The sequence below is a fragment of the Meles meles genome, chromosome 17 (assembly GCF_922984935.1).
Source record: "Meles meles chromosome 17, mMelMel3.1 paternal haplotype, whole genome shotgun sequence".
Lineage (NCBI taxonomy): Eukaryota > Metazoa > Chordata > Mammalia > Carnivora > Mustelidae > Meles > Meles meles.
This window is the reverse complement of record NC_060082.1, coordinates 52,588,649-52,609,211: the sequence shown is the minus strand read 5'-3', so window position 1 is coordinate 52,609,211 and position 20,563 is coordinate 52,588,649. Positions and strand designations below refer to the sequence as shown.

General features: G+C 37.8%; 1 protein-coding gene across 1 annotated transcript in view; it reads left to right on the top strand.

The window, feature by feature from the left end:
• The first annotated feature begins 1,280 nt into the window (after positions 1–1,280).
• XPR1 (xenotropic and polytropic retrovirus receptor 1) overlaps positions 1,281–20,563 on the top strand; it is a 244,176-nt gene continuing 224,893 nt past the window's right edge. The window contains exon 1 of the mRNA XM_045982852.1: positions 1,281–1,522. Within this exon, the coding sequence (XP_045838808.1) occupies positions 1,454–1,522 (69 nt within the window). The 5' untranslated portion in view covers positions 1,281–1,453. The remainder of the gene's footprint in view (positions 1,523–20,563) is intronic.

The following is a 20,563-nucleotide window of genomic DNA, read 5'->3' as shown; positions in this document are numbered from 1 at the left end:
AGGAGACCTCATTGCTATTCTTATCCTTGTTCTTGTTCTTATTCTTACAACGACTCCCCTTTCAACAGTGGTTGAAACTTATGTACAAGAAAGACTCATAGCCTCTGCCTATTTTCCATCATGCCTCATCCCTCTCCAGAGGAAATGACTGCAGAACCCCTACTAGCATGAATTACGAGGAAAGGAAAGGGGAAAAATACAGGGAGGGAAAAAAAAAGTCAACAGCAAAGACTGATACCTCAGAATACTGTGTTGGTCACAGTGGTCCCCTGGTCTCTTTGGGTCTCACCAAAATTGTAAGAATTAAAGGACAAAGTCCATGGAAGGGGTATAGAATAGCATTTGGAATGTACACAATGAGTGTTTAATAAGTGTTAGTTGTTATTATCCAGTGCTCCTTTACTCAGGGAAGAACCTGGGTTTCTGTTCCAAATCAGGTCCTCTAGGACAATCGCTCCCACACTCAAAAGAAGCTCTAACCGTGTGAGTGATCTATTCCCTATGCTTCCCTAGGACAGTTCAGCCTGGACACCAGATGCATTTCTGGTCTCCCTGGGGGTCGGGGTTGTCACGGTACCCTTAGGGGATTTTCTTTCCTCCCAATATTGTTTTTCATCTCAACTTCACCCCAAACTCCAGGAAGCCCAGTCACAGGTCCAGTTGGTAACTTTCCCCCAGTATGCCCCCTCCCAGTACTGGTTTCGGGGCAGGTTATGTTACTGAACTTTCTGGTAGCTCTGGGACTAGACAATTATATCGAAATTCAAAAACAGCATACAATTTTGGGCACTGTAATCTTTAATTAAATCCAACAAGCATTTATTGAGCGCCTAAAGCGTGTACAATACAGTTCCTTTAAATACGTTTGATTCTTAACTATTTAATCTGCTTTACTCACTCACTTTGGATTAATGTTGATCCATCCTTAAGAGTTGTATGAAGAACAAATACTAAAATGAAAAACTGTTTGCACAACTCTTTGCAAATATAAACGTCTTGTGTGGATTATTCTTGCTACAGTATTAATATTAATTGCAATAACAACACGGCCGCTTTCCAGGCGGGCGGTAGAGTGCAGTTCTAAGGCCAATGGGAGTCAGACGGAAGAGGTCAGGGGAGGTGCCTCCCGCACGTTCGGCCCAGAAGGGGCGGAGCTTCGAGGAATGTACCCAAACACCGCCCCTTACCCTGCCCCTTTCGTCGGTGCGGCGTAGGCGGTTACCATGGGGATGACGTCTAGAGGGCGGGGCGGGGCGGGGCTATGGAGAGGAGGAGGAAGATGGCGGGAGGGCGGCTCTGAGGAGACCTCGGCGGCGGCGGAGGAGGAGAGAAGCGCAGCGCCGTGCCGCGCCGGGGCCCATGTGGGGAGGAGTCGGAGTCGCTGTTGCCGCCGCCGCCGCCGCCGCCGCCTGTAACTGCTGGACCCGAGTGGGAGTGAGGGGGAAACGGCAGGATGAAGTTCGCCGAGCACCTCTCCGCGCACATCACTCCCGAGTGGAGGAAGCAATACATCCAGTATGAGGTACCGGCGGCCGCCGGGGTGTGGGAGGACTCGGAGGGGCCACCATCTCGCCAGTCCCGACCTCCGCTGCCTCCTTCCGCTCCCGCTGCCTCCCCGCGCCTGGGCGGACTTTGACCCGGTGCGGCGGGGAGCCACTGCGGCATCCCCGCCGCGGCCGGCCCCCTCTGGGCCCCGCTGACCTTCCCCTCCCCCGCTGCCACCGGGGTAACGGATATGCAGGCGGCGGGCCGGGAGGGAGGGCACAGCTCGGCCCGGGCTGGGGAATAGTGGTGGGAGGGCGAGCCGCAGGTTGGGGAGTCGGGGTGGGAGGGCAGCCCGGGGTCGCGGCGGTTCCGCGCTGATCCCCTCCTCCCCGCTCACTCTGACCTCTCGTCCCCACCCTGGGCGAGCGCCCCCTCGCCAAGGTTAGGTTTTGTTTCTCTCTGCTCACCTCTTACCGAGGAACCCTTCTCTTCCGAGATAAGCCCCTTTAGTGATTTTCTTCATTCCACAGAGCCCTTCTGCTTTTCCCCACTTGCCCACTGTTGACAAAGGCTTTGTAACAGGGTTGAAACTTGATTTAAATGTGTATCACATATGCGGTGGTTACTGTATGCAAACGTATTGTAATCGTCTATTCTGTTTTGATAAGACGGTGACTGGTCTTTTTACTGATTGCCTGAAGTATACAAAGTAATCACATCTCTGGTTTTGACTCTCCTGTTTTGGAACGGAGTGAAGGGAAAGGGGAAGAAGGGAAGAGACGATAATATTTAAAATGTTCAGGTTTTCTCTCCTAAGATTTTTGTTAGCTAGGGAGAAAACTACTGTATTGTAAACAATGTACTTTTAAAACATACCTGTGTATTGCAGATACCATGCCCCCCCCCATTTCTGTGATAAAAGCTCCTTGAGAGTATTCCATAGGTACTGATAAGAAACCTTACATTAGTATATTAATAGAGGGAAAAGTAAAGATAATGAACCCATTTATATATTCAGAAGGCAGGGTACCTGAAGAGCTTTAAGCACCGCAATAGGTTTTTCTCAGTAGCTGGCAATTCAGCGCCTGGATAGAGAAAGAAAGACTTATCTGTAACCTCCAGGAATTCACATCTATGTATGTGCAGGAACAAAGAGTATAAAATCAATACGAACACAAATATGTTAGCTACATTTTATGAATTAAAATATTTTAGTTCTCTATTTAATTTCTGTTTAAGTTCATTGATAGTATGTTTAGGCAATAGCACAAAGTTTATTTTTCATATAGCAGATGTAATAATTGAAGAAAGGGAAACCTAGAAGACTGTAAAATAAATTCACCTTGTAAAATGCAGTATTTGATTATTGCCAGAAATGAAACACCCAGAATTATTAATGTTTTCTTGTCACTTAATTTTCTTATAGTGTTTTGTGGCTACATTTTGTAAGAATGAAATAAGGCACTAGCTTTTCAGCCTGTGGAGTTCTTGGATTTATTGTTTCTAATAACATTTGGTCAGTTTTAAAACCTTGGCTAGAGTCCAGATGATGGTTTTTATTGAAAGGAGGGTATTGGTCTTTCATCTTGTAGTAGTAATTTTCAGCACCACTGCCAGTTCTTCATAGAGGCATAGAACACAGCATGCCGAAGCAGCATCTTATACTTGTTACGTAGTATGGAATGCTTAATTTGGGCAAAAGTAATAGTGGCTGGTTGTATGCTGTGATTCGTCTTAAGTATTACAGTCCTTAACTGTCTCATAGGATTGTATTAATTTGGAATATCTGGGACTGGAAAGGGAGCCATAAGATTTAGTTTGAAAATTCAATTACCTCTTGATTTGTAATGTCAGCTTTGTGGCTGGAGTAACCACAGTAATTCTGAGACTTCTCATTCACATACTCCGTTTAGACACTAACACTAATTGGTTAGGTTGGTTACAGAGGGAGTGTGACTGCATTATCTTTCCTAGGGCAATTACAAATTATTTTTTAAAAAATTCATTTATTATGGATAATTGAAATTTTGTTCTGCAAAGTCCCTATTACATGACTCCTGTCCCAGATAAACTCATTGTTTGGTAGGTAAAATTAAATAAAGGGGACTTTGTGAATTGGAGACTTGAAAGACATTTTTTTTTTTTTTTATAAATAGGGTTGAGATCTGTGTTGTATATTGTTTCTCAAGAGCTGATGCTATTTCTTTAAAAATACTTAAAGAGGCATAGATAGGAGTTTTCAGAGTCCAGGCATTTTGGCAATTTAAAAACTTTGGGGAAAAAATGATTCCTAAAAGAGGATAGCTGTTGCTAGAGAAAAGAACTTTCTTATAAAGCAGTAACATGTAGCTTCTCATATATGAAGATTGTGCCCTGAAACACTGTTAGTAGAACAGACACTTGAGTTTTTTTTTCAAGCACTCGTGGTGAAATTTTGGGGTATTACCCCTGATGTGTAGCTAGGGTGCTTTCTAGTGCTGTGAACCACAATGAACTGTTCAGCTTCTTTGGTTTTTATGTCATTTCACTACATTAAATTTTATTTGAAATAGGCAGAGCATTAGAAACTGAAAATTTTGTTTTAATGTCTATAATTATTTGTATTATTGTGTATATATGGTCAACAATAAAGGCTAGTTCTTATATATGTTAGCCATGAGACCCTAGGGACAATCTTTTTGCCTTTTCAGAGCTCTTTCCTTTTCCATAAGATAAGAGTATAGGGCCGGAACTTTTGAAGTTCCATTATGGTTCATAGGTTTTTGGTTTAATTTTTAATGCTTTTTGGTTTTTGGAATGTTAAAAATTATCAATATTAGTGACTCATCAATACCCTAATAATTACTAGAGTTTCTAATTTAAATAAATTGTAGCGTTCATAACTGTCTTCATAGGGAGAATAATAAAGCATAAAAGAGAGCAACAAGAAGAAACCATATAAAGAAAATCTATTTGATCCATGTGTGAATAGTTTTTTACAGAGAATAAACACAAATGAGCAGAGACCATCCCTTTTCCAGTCATCTATTTGAGTTTAAATCTTGGCGTAGAAAATAGAACATCAATAAATCTTTATGAGAACACTTTAAAAAAAATTAAGAATCAGTGATTGCAATTTTAGAGCTCTGTAATTGATTAATCAAAATTAACAGACCAGTTTCAGCCACATAGACTACTAGTATGATGGTGTTAATATTTTACAGCATATTAGCAAAAGAAGCAAATATATTTGGTGCCTTAGGCTGCTGACTTGTGTTTTCATCCCTAGGGTCCTGTGCTGCTTTGGTTTCTCAGGAAATAGGAAGGTTTTTTTTTTCAGCGTATATTGTAGTTTTTTAAGATACCAAAATAATGAGGTATCTAAATTTCAGGATTTTAAAGGGAATTTAAACACTACCTTCTTGTTTTTTCAGACAGGGAATCTAAAGTCCAGGGAGGTTAAGTTGTTTGTTGGGGATCATTTATAGATAGCTCATCTCTTGAGCATAGAAGTGTAAGCATTGGGAGTCAGGCTACCCTAGCTGTGTGACCCTGATGAAATTACTTCCTCTTTCTGGGTTTTAGGTTTTTCATTTGTAAAGTGAGAGAACTGGATTTGATGGTTTCTAAACTCACAGGACTATATATATTTCCTAAGGACCCATCTAGCTTTAAATGTCTGTGTTTTTATGGTTTAATTATGTTTGATATATGAAGAAGACAAAACTTAAATTTAGGACTGTTATTTACAAATTTTTAAATTTCAATTCAATTTAATTAACATGCGGTAGTATTAATATCAGAGGTAGAATTCATTGATTCACCAGTTGCATACAACACCCAGTGCTCATTACTTTAAGTGCCCTCCTTCATGCCCATCACCTAGTTACCCCATCCCCTACCCACCTGCCCTCCAGCAACCCTCCATTTGTTCACTATAGTTAAGAGCCTCTTATGGTTTGCCTCCCTCTCTGTTTTCTAGGACTATTATTAATAGCATTTTTGTATTTTAAAGTTCTTTTAGAAAAAATTTGAAGAGATTTTAGTCTGTGAATGGAAAGTTGACCCAGTGAAACTTTTATTTAATTTAAATAAGAAGTGATAATCCTGGATTGATTTTTTGTTGTTGTTGCAGGATTTGGAAAAGGAGAGATTCTGTGTAAACTATACATCCTTTTTTTTCAAGTGTAAGGACACATTTTCATGACATTATTGTGATTTTCATTTATAGAACTATCCCATGAGAACACTTGTGTTGCAGGCTTCAATTTCCCATAGGTATTATGTTGATTCATTAAGGTTAACTTGTCTTGCTGGAACTTGTTTGAAATTTCCAGTTTGGCCACCCAATGGGGCACAAACCACTTTTTCTTTCAGGCACTTCTGCAAGTATAAGTACTGTATGGCATATTTAAGATAACAGTTGTAAATAAGATGCCTGGCACTTACCAATGTTTCTTAAATGAATAAATGAATGTTATATAAAAGAGGAACCTATTATTATTCTTTATTATGTTTGTATAATGAAGTATGTTAGGGTGAGGATCCTGGAAAGATTATACTTGTCCATCTATCCCTGAAGGTTGGTTTTGGATCAGCTTTTGGGTGAAGGCCCAGATCATAAGAACATAAGAATCTTACTTGACCTGTGGTGACCATGGAAAATTAGTCCTGGCTTCAAATCCAGTCATAATCTGGAAGGCATTTGAGAGAATGATTGAGTTGTGCTGGTAGGGGTTTTAAGTATATCTGTATCATATTTCCCAAAGGAGAGTACCCCAAAGTCTCGTGGATTAAGAGAAGATAATACTAGAACTGTTTGTTATATGCATTTTTATGAGTAAGACAAGGAAGAAATAAAATTTTACTAATATTTAATAAGTGGATCAATTTGATGACCTTGTTAGGTATTCTGAGAAAAAGAAAAGGATTGCTAATAGTTTTCTTACATGTTTGTTCACTTTCAGCAAATATCAATTCATCTAGTTTATAGGTATGTAGAATTTATGGATATTATCTAGTTTTGACTAAACTTAACTCTTATAAAATGGATGTGACTTAGACTTAAAAAGACTCGTGTATGGGCGCCTGGGTGGCTCAGTGGGTTAAAGCCTCTGCCTTTGGCTCAGGTCATGATCCAAGGGTCCTGGGATCAAGCCCCGCATCAGGCTCTGTGCTCAGCAGGGAGCCTGCTTCCTCCTCTCTCTCTGCCTATTGTGATCTCTGCCTGTCAAATAAACAAATAAAATCTTAAAAAAAAAAAAAAAAGACTCATGTAAAGAAGCCTCAACAATAATACCACTAAAGCAAGCACATGTGAACAAAAAAAATGGCAGAGCTGACAAGTCTACTTCTAGTTCTAGTTTTTGGTCAGCCAAATTACAGATAAAAACAATGATACTTTAATAGATTGGATAAGAAGTTTGCCAAAAATATTTCAAAATAATTAAGATAATTCTTTGAAATAAGATTTTACATCCACTGTCATCCACAATGAACTTCACACTAAGCATATATTTAGTATTTCAAGTGTCCTGTCTTTGTCAAGTCTGTTTATCATTTTATAACCATTATAATTAAACTTCCCAGTCAACTAATTCCTGAAGTTTGAACTAGACCTTTGAAATACTGTATCACAAAATGTTAAACTCAGGTTTTAAAAATAAAGCTTTTAAAAATGAAGCTTTTCAGTAGTTTTCTGAAAGTATTGTTATTGAAAATTTCTTAGATTAAAAATATTTTTGTACTATATATAAGTGAAAGATAAAAATTGTTTATTTTATCATTGTCTCAGCTTTTAGAAGCTATTTAAAAATTCTGTTTTAGAGGTGCCTGGGTGGCTCAGTTGGTTCAGTGTCCAGCTCTGATTTTCGGCTCAGGTCATGATCTCAGGGTCCTGGAATTGAGCCCCATGTTGGGCTCTGCCCTGAGAGTGGAGTCTGAGATTTTCTCTTTCCCTCTGCTCTGCACTCTGCCTTTGCTCATGCACTCGCTCTCTCTCTCTCAAAATAAATTTAAAAATTTTTTTTTTTTAATATTTTATTTATTTGACAGAGAGAAATCACAACTAGGCAGAGAGGCAGGCAGAGAGAGAGGAGGAAGCAGGCTCCCCGCGGAGCAGAGAGCCTGATGCGGGGCTCGATCCCAGGATCTGGGATCATGACCTGAGCCGAAGGCAGAGGCTTTAACCCACTGAGCCACCCAGGCGCCCCTAAATTTAAAAATCTTAAAAAAAATAAAAAACACAGTTGTGGAAGGATATAATTCATCAATAAATATACACATACTAGAAGTACATAGGAAGCTTTTGTTTTTGTATTTGATAGGGAAATCATATAAAAAGAGATTTAGAAGAGTTTGCTCAAGTTGTGCAGCTTAACTCAAGCTGGTTTGTGGGGTTGCCTGGTATTGAGCTGGCCTTTGGGATTGAGAGTGTCAGAGTTCACTAGGGTTGTCATTTGCTTTTTCCCATATTCCTGTTACCTAGTAAGTGCTGAAAGAAGCCAAGCTGACAAAGCTCATGAATAAATGCCTTAAATTATTTATTCACTCCAACAAATATTTATAGGGGTTTTATTATTTGCTGTGGGCTGATTGATTTGTGCTAAAATTTTAGCTCTTTTATTATCTTAAAAATAGAAAAACAATAGTATTTTTTGTTTTGTTTTTGGTTTTATGTTTCAGTCAATGCAGTGTTTTCAGAATTAAAAATGGTGTGGAAAGGGAAGATTGCAGATTGAGGACTTTGGAACACTGTTATAAATTTGGGTCCCTTTGTAAATAATGTGGAAGAATTTTTTCCTTAGCTTTTTAAACTTTTTATGTTATACACCTTCAAATGTAATTTGTTTTTATTTTTATATGTATTTATTTATTCAAAAATTTTTTTTGAAGATTTTATTTATTTATTTGACAGAGATCACAAGTAGTCAGAGAGGCAGGCAGAGAGAGAGGGGAAAACAGGCTCCCTGCTGAGCACAGAGTCTGATGCGGGGCTCAATCCCAGGACCTGGGATCATGACCGGAGCCGAAGGCAGAGGCTTTAACCCACTGAGCCACCCAGGCACCCCTAATTATTTTTTATTTTAATTATTTATTATTATAATTTATCAATTAATTTATAATTTATAATTTATTATAAATCTAATTATATATAATTAAAATAAATTTATAATTTATAAATTATTAATTTTTGGAGGGGGGGAGGGGCATAGGGAGAGAATCTCAGGCTGACTCCCTGCTGAGCACCGAGTTCAACACTGGGCTGACCTGATCTTACAACCCTGAGATCATGACCAGAGCAGAAATAAAGTCATACGCTTAGCGGACTGAGCTACCCAGATGCCCCTAAATCTAATTTGTTTTTAGGAGCAGATTTAGTTACCTCTTTCTTCCTATCACTGTACAGGTGTGGTATAACTATAGGGATTATTCAGAAAATTCTCAAAGAGTTGTTTATTTATTAGAGGTCAGAGGAAAGTATAATTAACCTGCTAGAAGCACAACTTAACACCTGTAACATTTTCTGTAAGAAGAGGACAATATGTTGATTGAGGGGACATAGTCTTATTTGTTGAGGATGACCTGCAGTATTTAGAAAGATTGTGACTAGGAATGAAGAGATATAAGGCCTTAGATATAGTTCTGTTTCTGACTATTCATAAAGAATTAGTGAACTAGTGATTTTTTTGAAGATTGAAGGGCTGAAATGTAATCATTCAGGAAAGTGGGAAGTTTTTAGATTATTGTGTGACTTATTTAGGGTAAATTGGTAAAGTTGTAATTTAGAGTAATCCATGTGCTTTCGAGGCTTTTTTTGTATCTTAGAGAAATGGTTCTTAAACTTTTTGGTTTTGGGACGACTTGAAGCTCTTGACAATTATTGAGTATTCCAGTGTCTACTGAAATATGCTGTATTGGAAATTAAAACAGAAATGCTTGAAACACAGGAGTATACAAGTATACCTACTAGAGACATGCTCTCACACTTCAGGCAGCCTCTGAAAAACACTGTTTACTTGTCAAAGAATGAGGCTGAAAAACCAAATGAAGTTTTGTATTATTATTTAAAAAAAGAGTTTGGATCTTTTGGGATTCCTGAAAGGGTTTCTGTTTTTTTTTTTGTTTTTGTTTTTTAAGTTTATTGAAGTAATCTCTACATCTAATGTGGGACTTGATCTCACGACCCCAAGATCAAGAATTGCATGTTCTTAAAATTTTCCCAGTCTAGGGAATGGAACCAGCGTTCCTGTCCTGGATGTAGAAAGAACACCCCCAAAGATCAACAAACTAGAAAGACCTTGAGGCACTTGATTGTGATACTGACAAATCATAATTTTAGACAAAAGCTTTTGAGAGCACCTAGGGGTAAGAGATTCCTTATGTACAGAGGAAGGTCCATCAGAATAACATCAGACCTTTCCACAGAAACCTGGCAAGCCAGAAAGGGCTGGCAAGACATATTCAGGGCACTAAATGAGAAGAACATGCAGCCAAGAATACTTTTTCCAGCAAGGTTGACATTCAAAATGGATGGAGAGATAAAGGGCTTTCAAGACCAGCAAGGCTTAAAAGAGTATGTGACCACCTAGCCGGCACTACAAGAAATATTAAGGGGGGGGGGGGTTCTATAAAATATTAAGAAATATTAAGGGGTGTTCTATAAAAGAAGAAAGAACTCAAGAGTGACATAGAACAGAATTTATAGAGACAATCTATAGAAACAAGGACTTCACAGGCAACATGATGTCAATAAAAATGTATCTTTCAATAATCACTCTCAACGTGAATGGCCTAAATGCTCCCATAAAACAGCACAAGGTTGCAGATTGGATAAAGCGACAGGACCCATCCATATGTTGTCTACAAGAGACCCATTTGGAACCTAAGGATATATCCAGACTGGAAGTGAAGGGATGGAGAAACATCTTTCTTGCCAATGGGCTTCAAAATAAAGCTGGGGTAGTGATTCTCATATCAGATAAATTAGATTTTAAACTAAAGACTGTAGTCAGAGATAGAGAAGGACACTACATCATTCTTTTTTTTTTTTTTTTGAAGATTTTATTTATTTGACAGAGATCACAAGTAGGCAGAGAGGCAGGCAGAAAGAGAGAGAGAGGAAGGGAAGCAGGCTCCCCACTGAGCAGAGAGTCCAACGTGGGGCTTGATCCCAGGACCCTGGGATCATGACCTGAGCCGAAGGCAGCGGCTTAACCCACTGAGCCACCCAGGTGCCCTGGACACTACATCATTCTTAAAGGGTCTATTCACCAAGAAGATCTAACAGTTGTAAAATACTTACGCCCCCAATATGGGGGCAGCCAACTACATAAGACAACTGTTAAGCAACATAGTCATATTGATATGAATACATTAATAGTAGGGGATCTTAAGACGCCATTCTCAGTAATAGATCATTCAAGCAGAAAATCAATAAAGAAATAAGAGCATTGAATGACACATTGGACCAGATGGACCTAGATATATACAGAACATTCCACTCTAAAACAACAGAATACTCATTCTTCTCCAGCACACATGGAACTTTCTCCAGAATAGACCACATATTGGGTCACAAATCAGGGCTCAACTGATACCAAAAGATTGAGATTATTTCCTGCATATTCTCGGACCACAATGCTTTGAAACTGGAACTCAACCACAAGAAAGTTTGGAAGGAATTCAAACATTTGCAAGCTAAAGACCACCCTGCTTAAGAATGTTTGGATCAATCAGGAAACCAAAGAGAATTTAAACAATTCTAGGAAACCAGACACTTTAGTCCGAAACCTATGGGATACGGCAAAGGTGGCCCTAAGGGGGAAATACATAGCCATCCCAGCTTCCCTCAAAAAACCTGAAAAATCCAGAATACATTAGCTCTTTTTACACCTTAAAGAACTGAAGAATCAACAACAAATTAAGCCAACCCCAAACACAACAAGGGAAATAATCAAGATCGGAGCAGAGATCAATGAGATAGAAACTAGAGATGCAGTAGAACACATCAATGAAACTAGAAGCTGGTTTTTTGATAGAGTCAATAAGATCAATAAACCATTGGCCAAACTTATCCAAAAGAAAAGAGAGAGGACCCAAATTAATAAAATTATGAATGAAAATATTCATTTGTGAATGACTAACATCAAGGAAATAGAAACAATTGGAAATTATTATCAGCAGTTATATGCCAATAAGTTAAGCAACCTAGATGAAATGGATGCATTCCTGGAAACCTATAAACTTCCAAAACGGAATCAGAAAGAAATTGACAACCTGAATCGACCAATATCTAGTAATGAGAATGAAGCAGTGATCAAAAGTCTCCCCAAAATAAGAGCCCAGGACCTGATGGATTCTTTGGAGAATTCTACAAAACATACAAAGAAGAAATAATACCTATTCTCCTGAAGCTGTTTCAAAGAGTAGAAACAGAAGGAAAACTTCCAGACTCTTTTTTTGAAGCCAGCATTACCCTTATCTCCAAACCAGGCAAAGACCCCACCAAAAAGGAGAATTTCAGACCAATATCCCTGATGACTGTGGATGCCAAGATTCTCAACAAGATCCTAGCTAATAGGATCCAACAGTATATTAAAAAGATTATTCACCATGACCAGGTGGGATTTATCCTTGGGACGCAAGGGTGGTTCAACATTCACAAATCAATGTGATAGAACAAATCAGTAAGAGAAGAGAGAAGAACCACGTCGTCCTCTCAGTTGATGCAGAAAAAGCATTTGCTAAGGTACAGCATCTGTTCTTGATTAAAAGGATTCAAAGTATAGGGATAGAAGGAACATTCCTCAACTTCATAAAATCTATGAAAAAACCATGGCGAATATCATCCTCAGTGGGGAAAAGCTGACAGCCTTCCCTTTGAGATCAGAAACGACAAAGATGTCCACTCTTGCCACTGTTGTTCAACATAGTACTAGAAGTCCTAGCAACAGGAATCAGACAACAAAAAGAAATAAAAGGTATTCAAATTGGCAATGAAGAAGTTAAACTCTCTCTCTTCGCAGATGACATGATACTTTGTATGGGAAACCCGAAAGACTCCACCCCCAAACTACTAGAACTCGTTCAGCAATTCAGTAATGTGGCAGGATACAAAATCTGTGTACAGAAATCAGTTGCCTTCTTATACCCTAACAATGGAAATATAGAAAGGGAAATTAGAGAGTTGATTCCATTTACTATAGCACCAAGAGCCATAAGATACCTGGGAATAAGCCTAACCAAAGAGGTAAAGGATCTATACTTGAGGAACTACAGAACACTCATGAAAGAAATTGAAGAAGACACAAAAAGATGAAAGAGCATTCCATGCTCATGGATCAGAAGAATAAACACTGTTAAAATGTCTATACTGCTTAGAGCAATGTATACTTTCAATGCCATCCCGATCAAAATTCCACCGGCATTTTTCAAAGAGCTGGAACAAACAATCCTAGAATTTGTATGGAGCCAAAAGAGACCCGAATTGCTAAGGAAATGGTGAAAAAGAAAAGCAAAACTGGGGGTATCATGTTGCCTGATTTCAAGCTTTGCTACAAGGCTGTGATTACGAAGACAACATGGTACTGGCACAAAAACAGACACATAGACCAGTGGAACAGAATAGAGAGCCCAGATATGGACCCTCAACTCTATGGTCAAATAATCTTCGACAACGCAGGAAAAAATATGCATTGGAAAAAAGACAGTCTCTTCAATAAATGGTGCTGGAAAAATTGGACAGCTACGTATAGAAGAATGAAACTTGACCATTCTCTTACACCATACACAAATATAAACGCAAAATGAATAAAAGATCTCAACATAAGGCAGGAATCTATCACAATCCTAGAGGAGAACATAGGCAGTAACCTCTTCGACATTAGCCACGGCAACTTCTTCCAAGATTTGTCTCCAAAAGCAAAGGAAACAAAAGCGAAAATGAATTTTTGGGACTTCATAGAGATCAAAAACTTCTGCACAGCAAAGGAAATAGTCATCAAAACAAAGAGGCAACCCATGGAATGGGAGAAGATGTTCACAAATGACACTACAGACAAAGGGCTGATATCCAAGATCTATAAGAACTCCTCAAACTCAACACACACAAAATAGATAATCACATCAAAAAAGAGGCAGAAGACATGAACAGACACTTCTCTGAAGAAGACATAGAAAAAGCTATCAGACATGAAAAAATGTTCGTCATCATTAGTCATCATGGAAATTCAAGTCAAAGCCACACTGAGATACCACCTTAACACCATCTGAATGGCCAAAATCAATAAGACAGTAAACAACAAGTGTTGGAGAGGATGTGTATAAAGGGGAACCCTCTTATACTGTTGGTGGGAATGCAAGTTGGTGCGGCCACTTTGGAAAATTGTGTGGAGATTCCTTAAGAAATTAAAAATAGAACTACCCTTGACCCCGCAGTTGCACTACTGGGTATTTACCCCAAAGATACAGTTGTAGTGAAAAGAAGGGCCATCTGTACCCTAATGTTCATAGCAGCAATGGCCGCAGTCGCAAAACTGTGGAACGAACCAAGATGCCCTTCAACAGACCAATGGATAAAGAAGATATGGTCCATATATACAATGGAGTATGATGCCTCCATCAGAAAGGATGAATACCCAACTTTTGTATCAACATGGATGGGGCTGGAAGAGATTTTGCTAAGTGAAATAAGTCAAGCAGAGAGAGTCAATTATCATATGGTTTCACTTACTTGTGGAGCATAAGGAATAACATGGGGATGTTGGGAAATGGAGAGGAGATGTGAGTTGGGGAAAATTGAAGAGGGAGACAAACCATGAGAGACTGTGGACTCCAAGAAACAAACTGAGGGTTTTGGAGGGTTGGGGGGTTGGGTGAGCCTGGTGGTGGGTATTATGGAGGGCACGTATTGCATGGAGCACTGGGTGTGCTGCATAAACAATGAGTTTTCGAACTCTGGAAAAAAAAAAAAGAGTTGCATGTTCTTCTGACTGAGCCAGCCAGGCCCCCCTCCCTGAAAGAGTTTCTGAGAGTTGTTGCATTAGAACACAGGACTCCTTTCAGAGTGTTCAGAGATGGCCTAAGTTCTCTAGTTGTAGGGAGCACAAAGAGGAAATAGGGAATCTCTTGGATGAGAATTCTCCAATATCTCCTCTATGACAAAGGATATTCATTCGGGAAAAGTGAAGTTGGCTTCCTAGGGATTCCCAATTCCATTCTCTTTTCTTTGAATTGAATTAGTAGATATGTGGTCAGCTTGTCATTAAGGAGAATGGAATTAACATTTATTGAGCAGTTAGGAACCCAGTGTCAGCTGCTTTCCATAGGCTAATCTCATTTAATCTTCACAAGACAGATTGATTATTTTCATTTTAGAGAGATTAATCAATTTGTCCATGGCTACACATCTAACAAGTAATAGAGCAGAATTTGAAATTGAATCTGTCATAATTTGGAGCTCTTGCTTTTATACAGGAATTGTAAATAACAGAGGTGGTAGCAGGGCCAGTAACAACAGCTGTGATTTTTTTTTTTTAAGATTTTATTTATTTATTTGACAGAGAGAGATCACAAGTAGGCAGACAGGCAGGCAGAGAGAGGGGAGGAAGCAGGCTCCCTGCTGAGCAGAGAGCCCGATGTGGGACTCAATCCCAGGACCCTGGGATCATGACCCAAGCCGAAGGCAGAGGCTTTAACCCACTGAACCACCCAGGTGCCCCAATAGCTATGATTTTTTGAGTGCTTCCAGTGTTAGGCTCCGTGTTAAGTACTTTAAAAACATTTTCTCTTTATCACAAGCTATTTAGGTAGGTTCTTAGTTCTGTTTATAGATGGGGGAAACTGAGTCTTAGGGCAGTTGAGTAATTGCTATGTTGATAGTGCTAATTTTGGGTAGGCTTCTCAATTCCTACATCATAATTGCTTTATGAAAAATAAACCAATAAATTCATTCATTTATATGTGGTCTGATCTGTTCTTGAGCACTTGCTGCAGTATTGGCTGGTGTGTTTTTAGTCCCAAGCCTCAGTCTGTATGATTTGGAGGTGGTGGAGTGTGGTCTGGAGGTCAGAGTTAATTTATATTTTTCTCAAGATTATCTATGTAACTATTATTAGATAAGCAGTTGGTAAATAGAGGACCTTAAGAAGATGAAGCTGTAAGAAAGAGATATTAGTGATAGGAATAAAAAGAGGAAGATAAAAATGGGCATAGCTCTTGCTATGCCAAGTTATGGCATTTGGCTTCTAGATCATAGATCATGGGATGTTAATTAGATGTGTAAGGAATTTCAGAGATTATTTAGCCCAATTCCATTTTTTACTTAAATAAGAAATGAGGTTTAGAGAGGTTAAGTGATTCAAGGTTATATGGTATGGTTAGTGACTGAGTTAACACAATTAATTTGTTTTGCTTTATTGCTTATTATTTTGCTTTATTTGCTAGTAGGTTCATATGTGTACAGAGGACAAACTCTGAAGCCAGACTGTGTAGTTCATATTCCAGCTCTGTAATTTACTAGCTGAGAGACCTCAAGCAAGTCATTTAACCTCTCTGCTTCAGTTTCTTCATCTGTAAAATAGGGATAATAATAGTAGTTCTAGGACTTTGTGAGGATTAAAGGAATTAAAATAAGAAAAGTGCTTAGTGCTCGCTTCGGCAGCACATATACTAAAATAGAAAAGTGCTTAGAACAATGCCTAGCACATAGTAAGAGCTATATATTTGCTATTAAAATTATTTCTCCAGCAGCGCTCAATGATAATGTTGGGTTAACAGATCTTTGTAAGGGAAACTGAGTCTTTAAGCTTGTCACTCTGGGCTTAACCAGTTCAGGTTTTCTTGGAAAATGGCTTTATTGATTTTAGCTATTACTCCTATTATCTGTGATGCTTATTAATAAATTGTCCTTAACCTTTTTATATATAGTAAGAAAACCAGGTGGGAACAATTATGTGGTTTTGAAGTTCCCTGGTAACTTATAATTTAGACATTATTTATTTGAGTTAAGACACTATTTTTTTTTAATTGGGGTGAAATTCACATGTGTATTAAGTATGACCAAATAGCTTGAATGAGTTGAGTTTTTAGTTAATTTCAGTTTTCTAATGAAAATTTAATTTCTAATACTAGAATTGGTTTTAGAGTTGAGAAAGACCTTTCAACTCCTCTGTTTTATAGATCAATAAATTGAGGGTAGAGAAGCCAAGATTATGTGGTCAGAGTCTTAAAACTAGCTAATAGTAGAGCCAGAAATAAGAATATTGGCTTCCTGCTCACTGCTGTACCTTGCTGAGGCTTGTCACTGCTGTATAAATGTATGTATGTTGTTGTTTTTGCTTTTAAATTTTAAGAATGAATTTTCTAAGAGTCAGTATGAATTTAAATGTTCTAATGATTATTCAGATACTCTGCATTAATACATTTATTATTACATTATTATTTTATATTATATGTAGAGTATTATAATACTCTGCATTAATACATTATTATATATAATCTAATTCATTAGATCACATTATCAACCTAAAATAATTCTTGTGTGTGTCATTTAAAAGACTGAGTAAATTAAGGGACCCAAACCTTAAAAATACTACTGTTTACTCACAGAAAATTAGCCATTGCCCTGTCTAGGTAGAAACTTGCCTTGGTTGAGAAGACAGGACTGAGGAATTATGGTAAAGCTTGAGGGGTTAGATAAGAATGAGCGAGGCTGAGGAAAGTTGGAAAATCATTTGGCCATTCCTCTGTAATGTATCTGTGTTTCAGTGTTAACTCAGTTTATATCTGTATATTAGGGACAACCCTCTCTCCCCACTAAGACCTCTTTTGACATGTTACCAAACCAAATCAGGACGTATATGACTAGAGAAGATCAGAATGTGTGTTAAATCAATTCATGAAGTATTTGTGAATGACTGTCTCTCTCTCTTTTTTTTTTTTTTATGATGAAGGGATGACGATAATACAACCCCTAATGTTTATTGTGTGCTTCTGATGTGCCAGCATTTTACATTTAATCCTTATCTTCTAAGGCAGGTTTTGCTATCCTTGTTTTAAGAAGACACTGAATCAAAAAAAAAAGAAAAGAAAAGAAAAGAAAAAGACACTGAATCTTAGATTGAGTAAGTTGCCTAAGGTCACATAGCTAGTGAGTGGTAAAAGCCAGAATTCAAACATAGGTGTGTCTTATTTCAGAGCCTGGATTTTTAATATGGTATTACACTCAGGATCATGTAAGAGTGTAGAGATATGAAGATAAGTGCCTGTCCTGGAGGAGCTCAGAACTTGGGTGGTTTCCTCATCATAGCTTACTGTGATTGTGTTACAGAAGAATGCCAATTGATTTTGCTCTGGAAATCAAAAGTATTTATCTTGGAAATTTTCACAGAGGTGGCATTTGAACTGGGTACCAGAGATTGAGTAGGGTTTGATCAGATGGTGAAGAGGATAAAGGGTCAGTCTGGGCAGATAGCATAATATTGAACAAAGCATAAATAGGTGAAAGTATCTAAGCATATTAATGAACTCCGGTTTAGTAGATAGGTTGGAGAACTGATGGGGTGAAGTTGGAAGGGGGGACTAGAAGGGATGAAGAGGTGAGAGGTGAAGGGATGAAGACCTTGCTGAATTTAAACACTTCTGGGTGTGACCCATCAAGGATTTTAAAGAAGAAGTTAGTGGGGAGGGATCATTACAAAGTGAGATGTATAATTTAGATCTTGGAGGATGCATTGGAGAGAACAAGATCAAAGATAGGAAAACAAGACATATGTATAGACAAAAATATTGAGAACTTGAATCAGTAGCTTATTTAATCAATTTTAGTATGTATTTTTCCTGTATTTTAACATTGAAATCAGAATACATCTTATAATTAATGCCGTGTCATAGATTAATTGGCAGACATGTTTTTCATTTTTAGAAACACAAAAAATAATGGTATATGTTATTGTTAGTGACGTCTTAGATTTGATTAAATTTGATAGTAATAATATGTTTTACTTAATGCTTGCTGTGTGTATGTCAGGCAGAGTGTGTATGTCAGCATCCAATATCTGGCAATGTCTGCCATATTTAGAAACTTTTTTCTTTTTTTTTTAAGTAACAGAAGTTACCAAAACACCATGGGTCTACCTAGGATGTCATGAAAGGTTGAATAAGAGATTCTTAAGAGCATGGTCGAAGAGTGAATGGAGAAAATAAGAAAAGTTTATCTTTGTCCCCACAGAGTATGGCTGGAGCTCTAGAAATAAATTACTTTGGTATCAATTTAGAGTTTTCTTACATTGTTTAGTCAGTGCATGCAGATTTAGCCCTTTTATGTAATAAATTCAAATGCAGCCAGTGATAATGAAATTGAGATGTTGTCTTTCCAGTGTTTTTCAAATGTTTTTATAATAGCAGGTAACAAAGGTGTTGATGAGCAGGTGAAGCACCACTTCTTTATTTTATTTTATTTTATTTCTTTTCAGCGTAACAGTATTCATTGTTTTTGCACCACACCCAATGCTCCATGCAATATGTGCCCTCCCTATTACCCACCACCAGATTCCCCAACCTCCCACCCCCCGCCCCTTCAAAACCCTCAGGTTGTCTTTCAGAGTCCATAGTCTCTTATGGTTCGCCTCCCCCTCCAATTTCCCTCAACTCCCTTCTCCTCTCCATCTCCCCATGTCCTCCATGTTATTTGTTATGCTCCACAAATAAGTGAAACCATATGATACTTGACTCTCTCTGCTTGACTTATTTCACTCAGCATAATCTTGAAGCACCACTTCTTATCAGAGTTCATCATCTTAACGATAAACCTTTTTGAGTCAAATATACTTATTTGAAAAATGAGTATTGAAATATAAATATCTCAGATTATACTGCCATTAGATATTTGCTAGAGAGGACTACAAAATGTTTACTCTAGAATTTGTTTGCTTAGTATGATGGACTTTGAAAAGTTCAGTTCTTTATAGATGAAAAAAGTAGACATTAAATTGTTTTAGAGACCACTGAAATTCAAATTATAATAACCCTTTGACCCTGGGCAGGTCATTTAGCCTTTCTGTGTTAAAATTTTCTCATCCTTAAATTGGGTATAATAATAATGTCTACTTTAGAGGATAGTGTGAAATGAAATGAATTGATAATTGGAAAGCATGTAATATGGTACGCATGTATAGGAAGTAATAATACTGCGTGTAGTAAGTGTTGTGTATATTAACCATTATTATGTATCTCTCCCGAGTGATTTGAAGCCAGCAGTTGAGCAAGGTTCATTTATTTATTCTTGAGACAACTTGGGGAAGGGAGTCAGTGAAACTCTAGGAAGAAAACAGCTTAGACACTATTCATGGACAAGTGGAAGCTGAAAGAATTTTACCTTTTTAAAAAAGTCTGGTATTTCACAGAACATTAAGTTTATGTTACTACTTGATGGTTATTGATGAAATAAAAATATTAATTCATACATTTTTGAAAGTTTCTTTGATTTTTGAGGTAGAAGAAAAACTGGGAAGAAAATTGGCAAGTTTTTCCTTTTTTCTTCCACAGTTTTCTTGTGAAGTCTTATTAGAATTGATTGATAAGCATACAGTATTAGAGAAAAAAATGTTTTAGGAAAAGAAATTATCAAATGCCATATTTTAAAATTCCCCCTTGACCTTTCTTCATTAAAAGACAATATAACATGGTGTGTTTTATGTAGGAAACACTTAATAAACCACTGTATATATACAACTTTAATTATAATGATTTAAATATTTTAATAATGTATCAATAATTATTAATAATTTAATGTGTATTTTGTGAATCTGCCCTGTTAAACACAGAATATTCTATTAAAGTTAACATCGGGGTGCCTGGATGGCTCAGTCGTTGTGCCTGGCTTTGGCTCAGGTCATGATCCCAGGGTCCTGGGATCGAGCCCCGAATTGGGCTCCCCGCTCAGTGGGAAGCCTGCTTTTCCGTCTACCCACTCCTCCTGCTTGTGTTCCCTCTCTCTCTGTCCGTGGAATAAATAAATAAAATATATATATTTTTTAAAGATTTTATTCATTTATTTGACAGACAGAGATCACAAGTAGGCAGAGAAACGGGCAGAGAG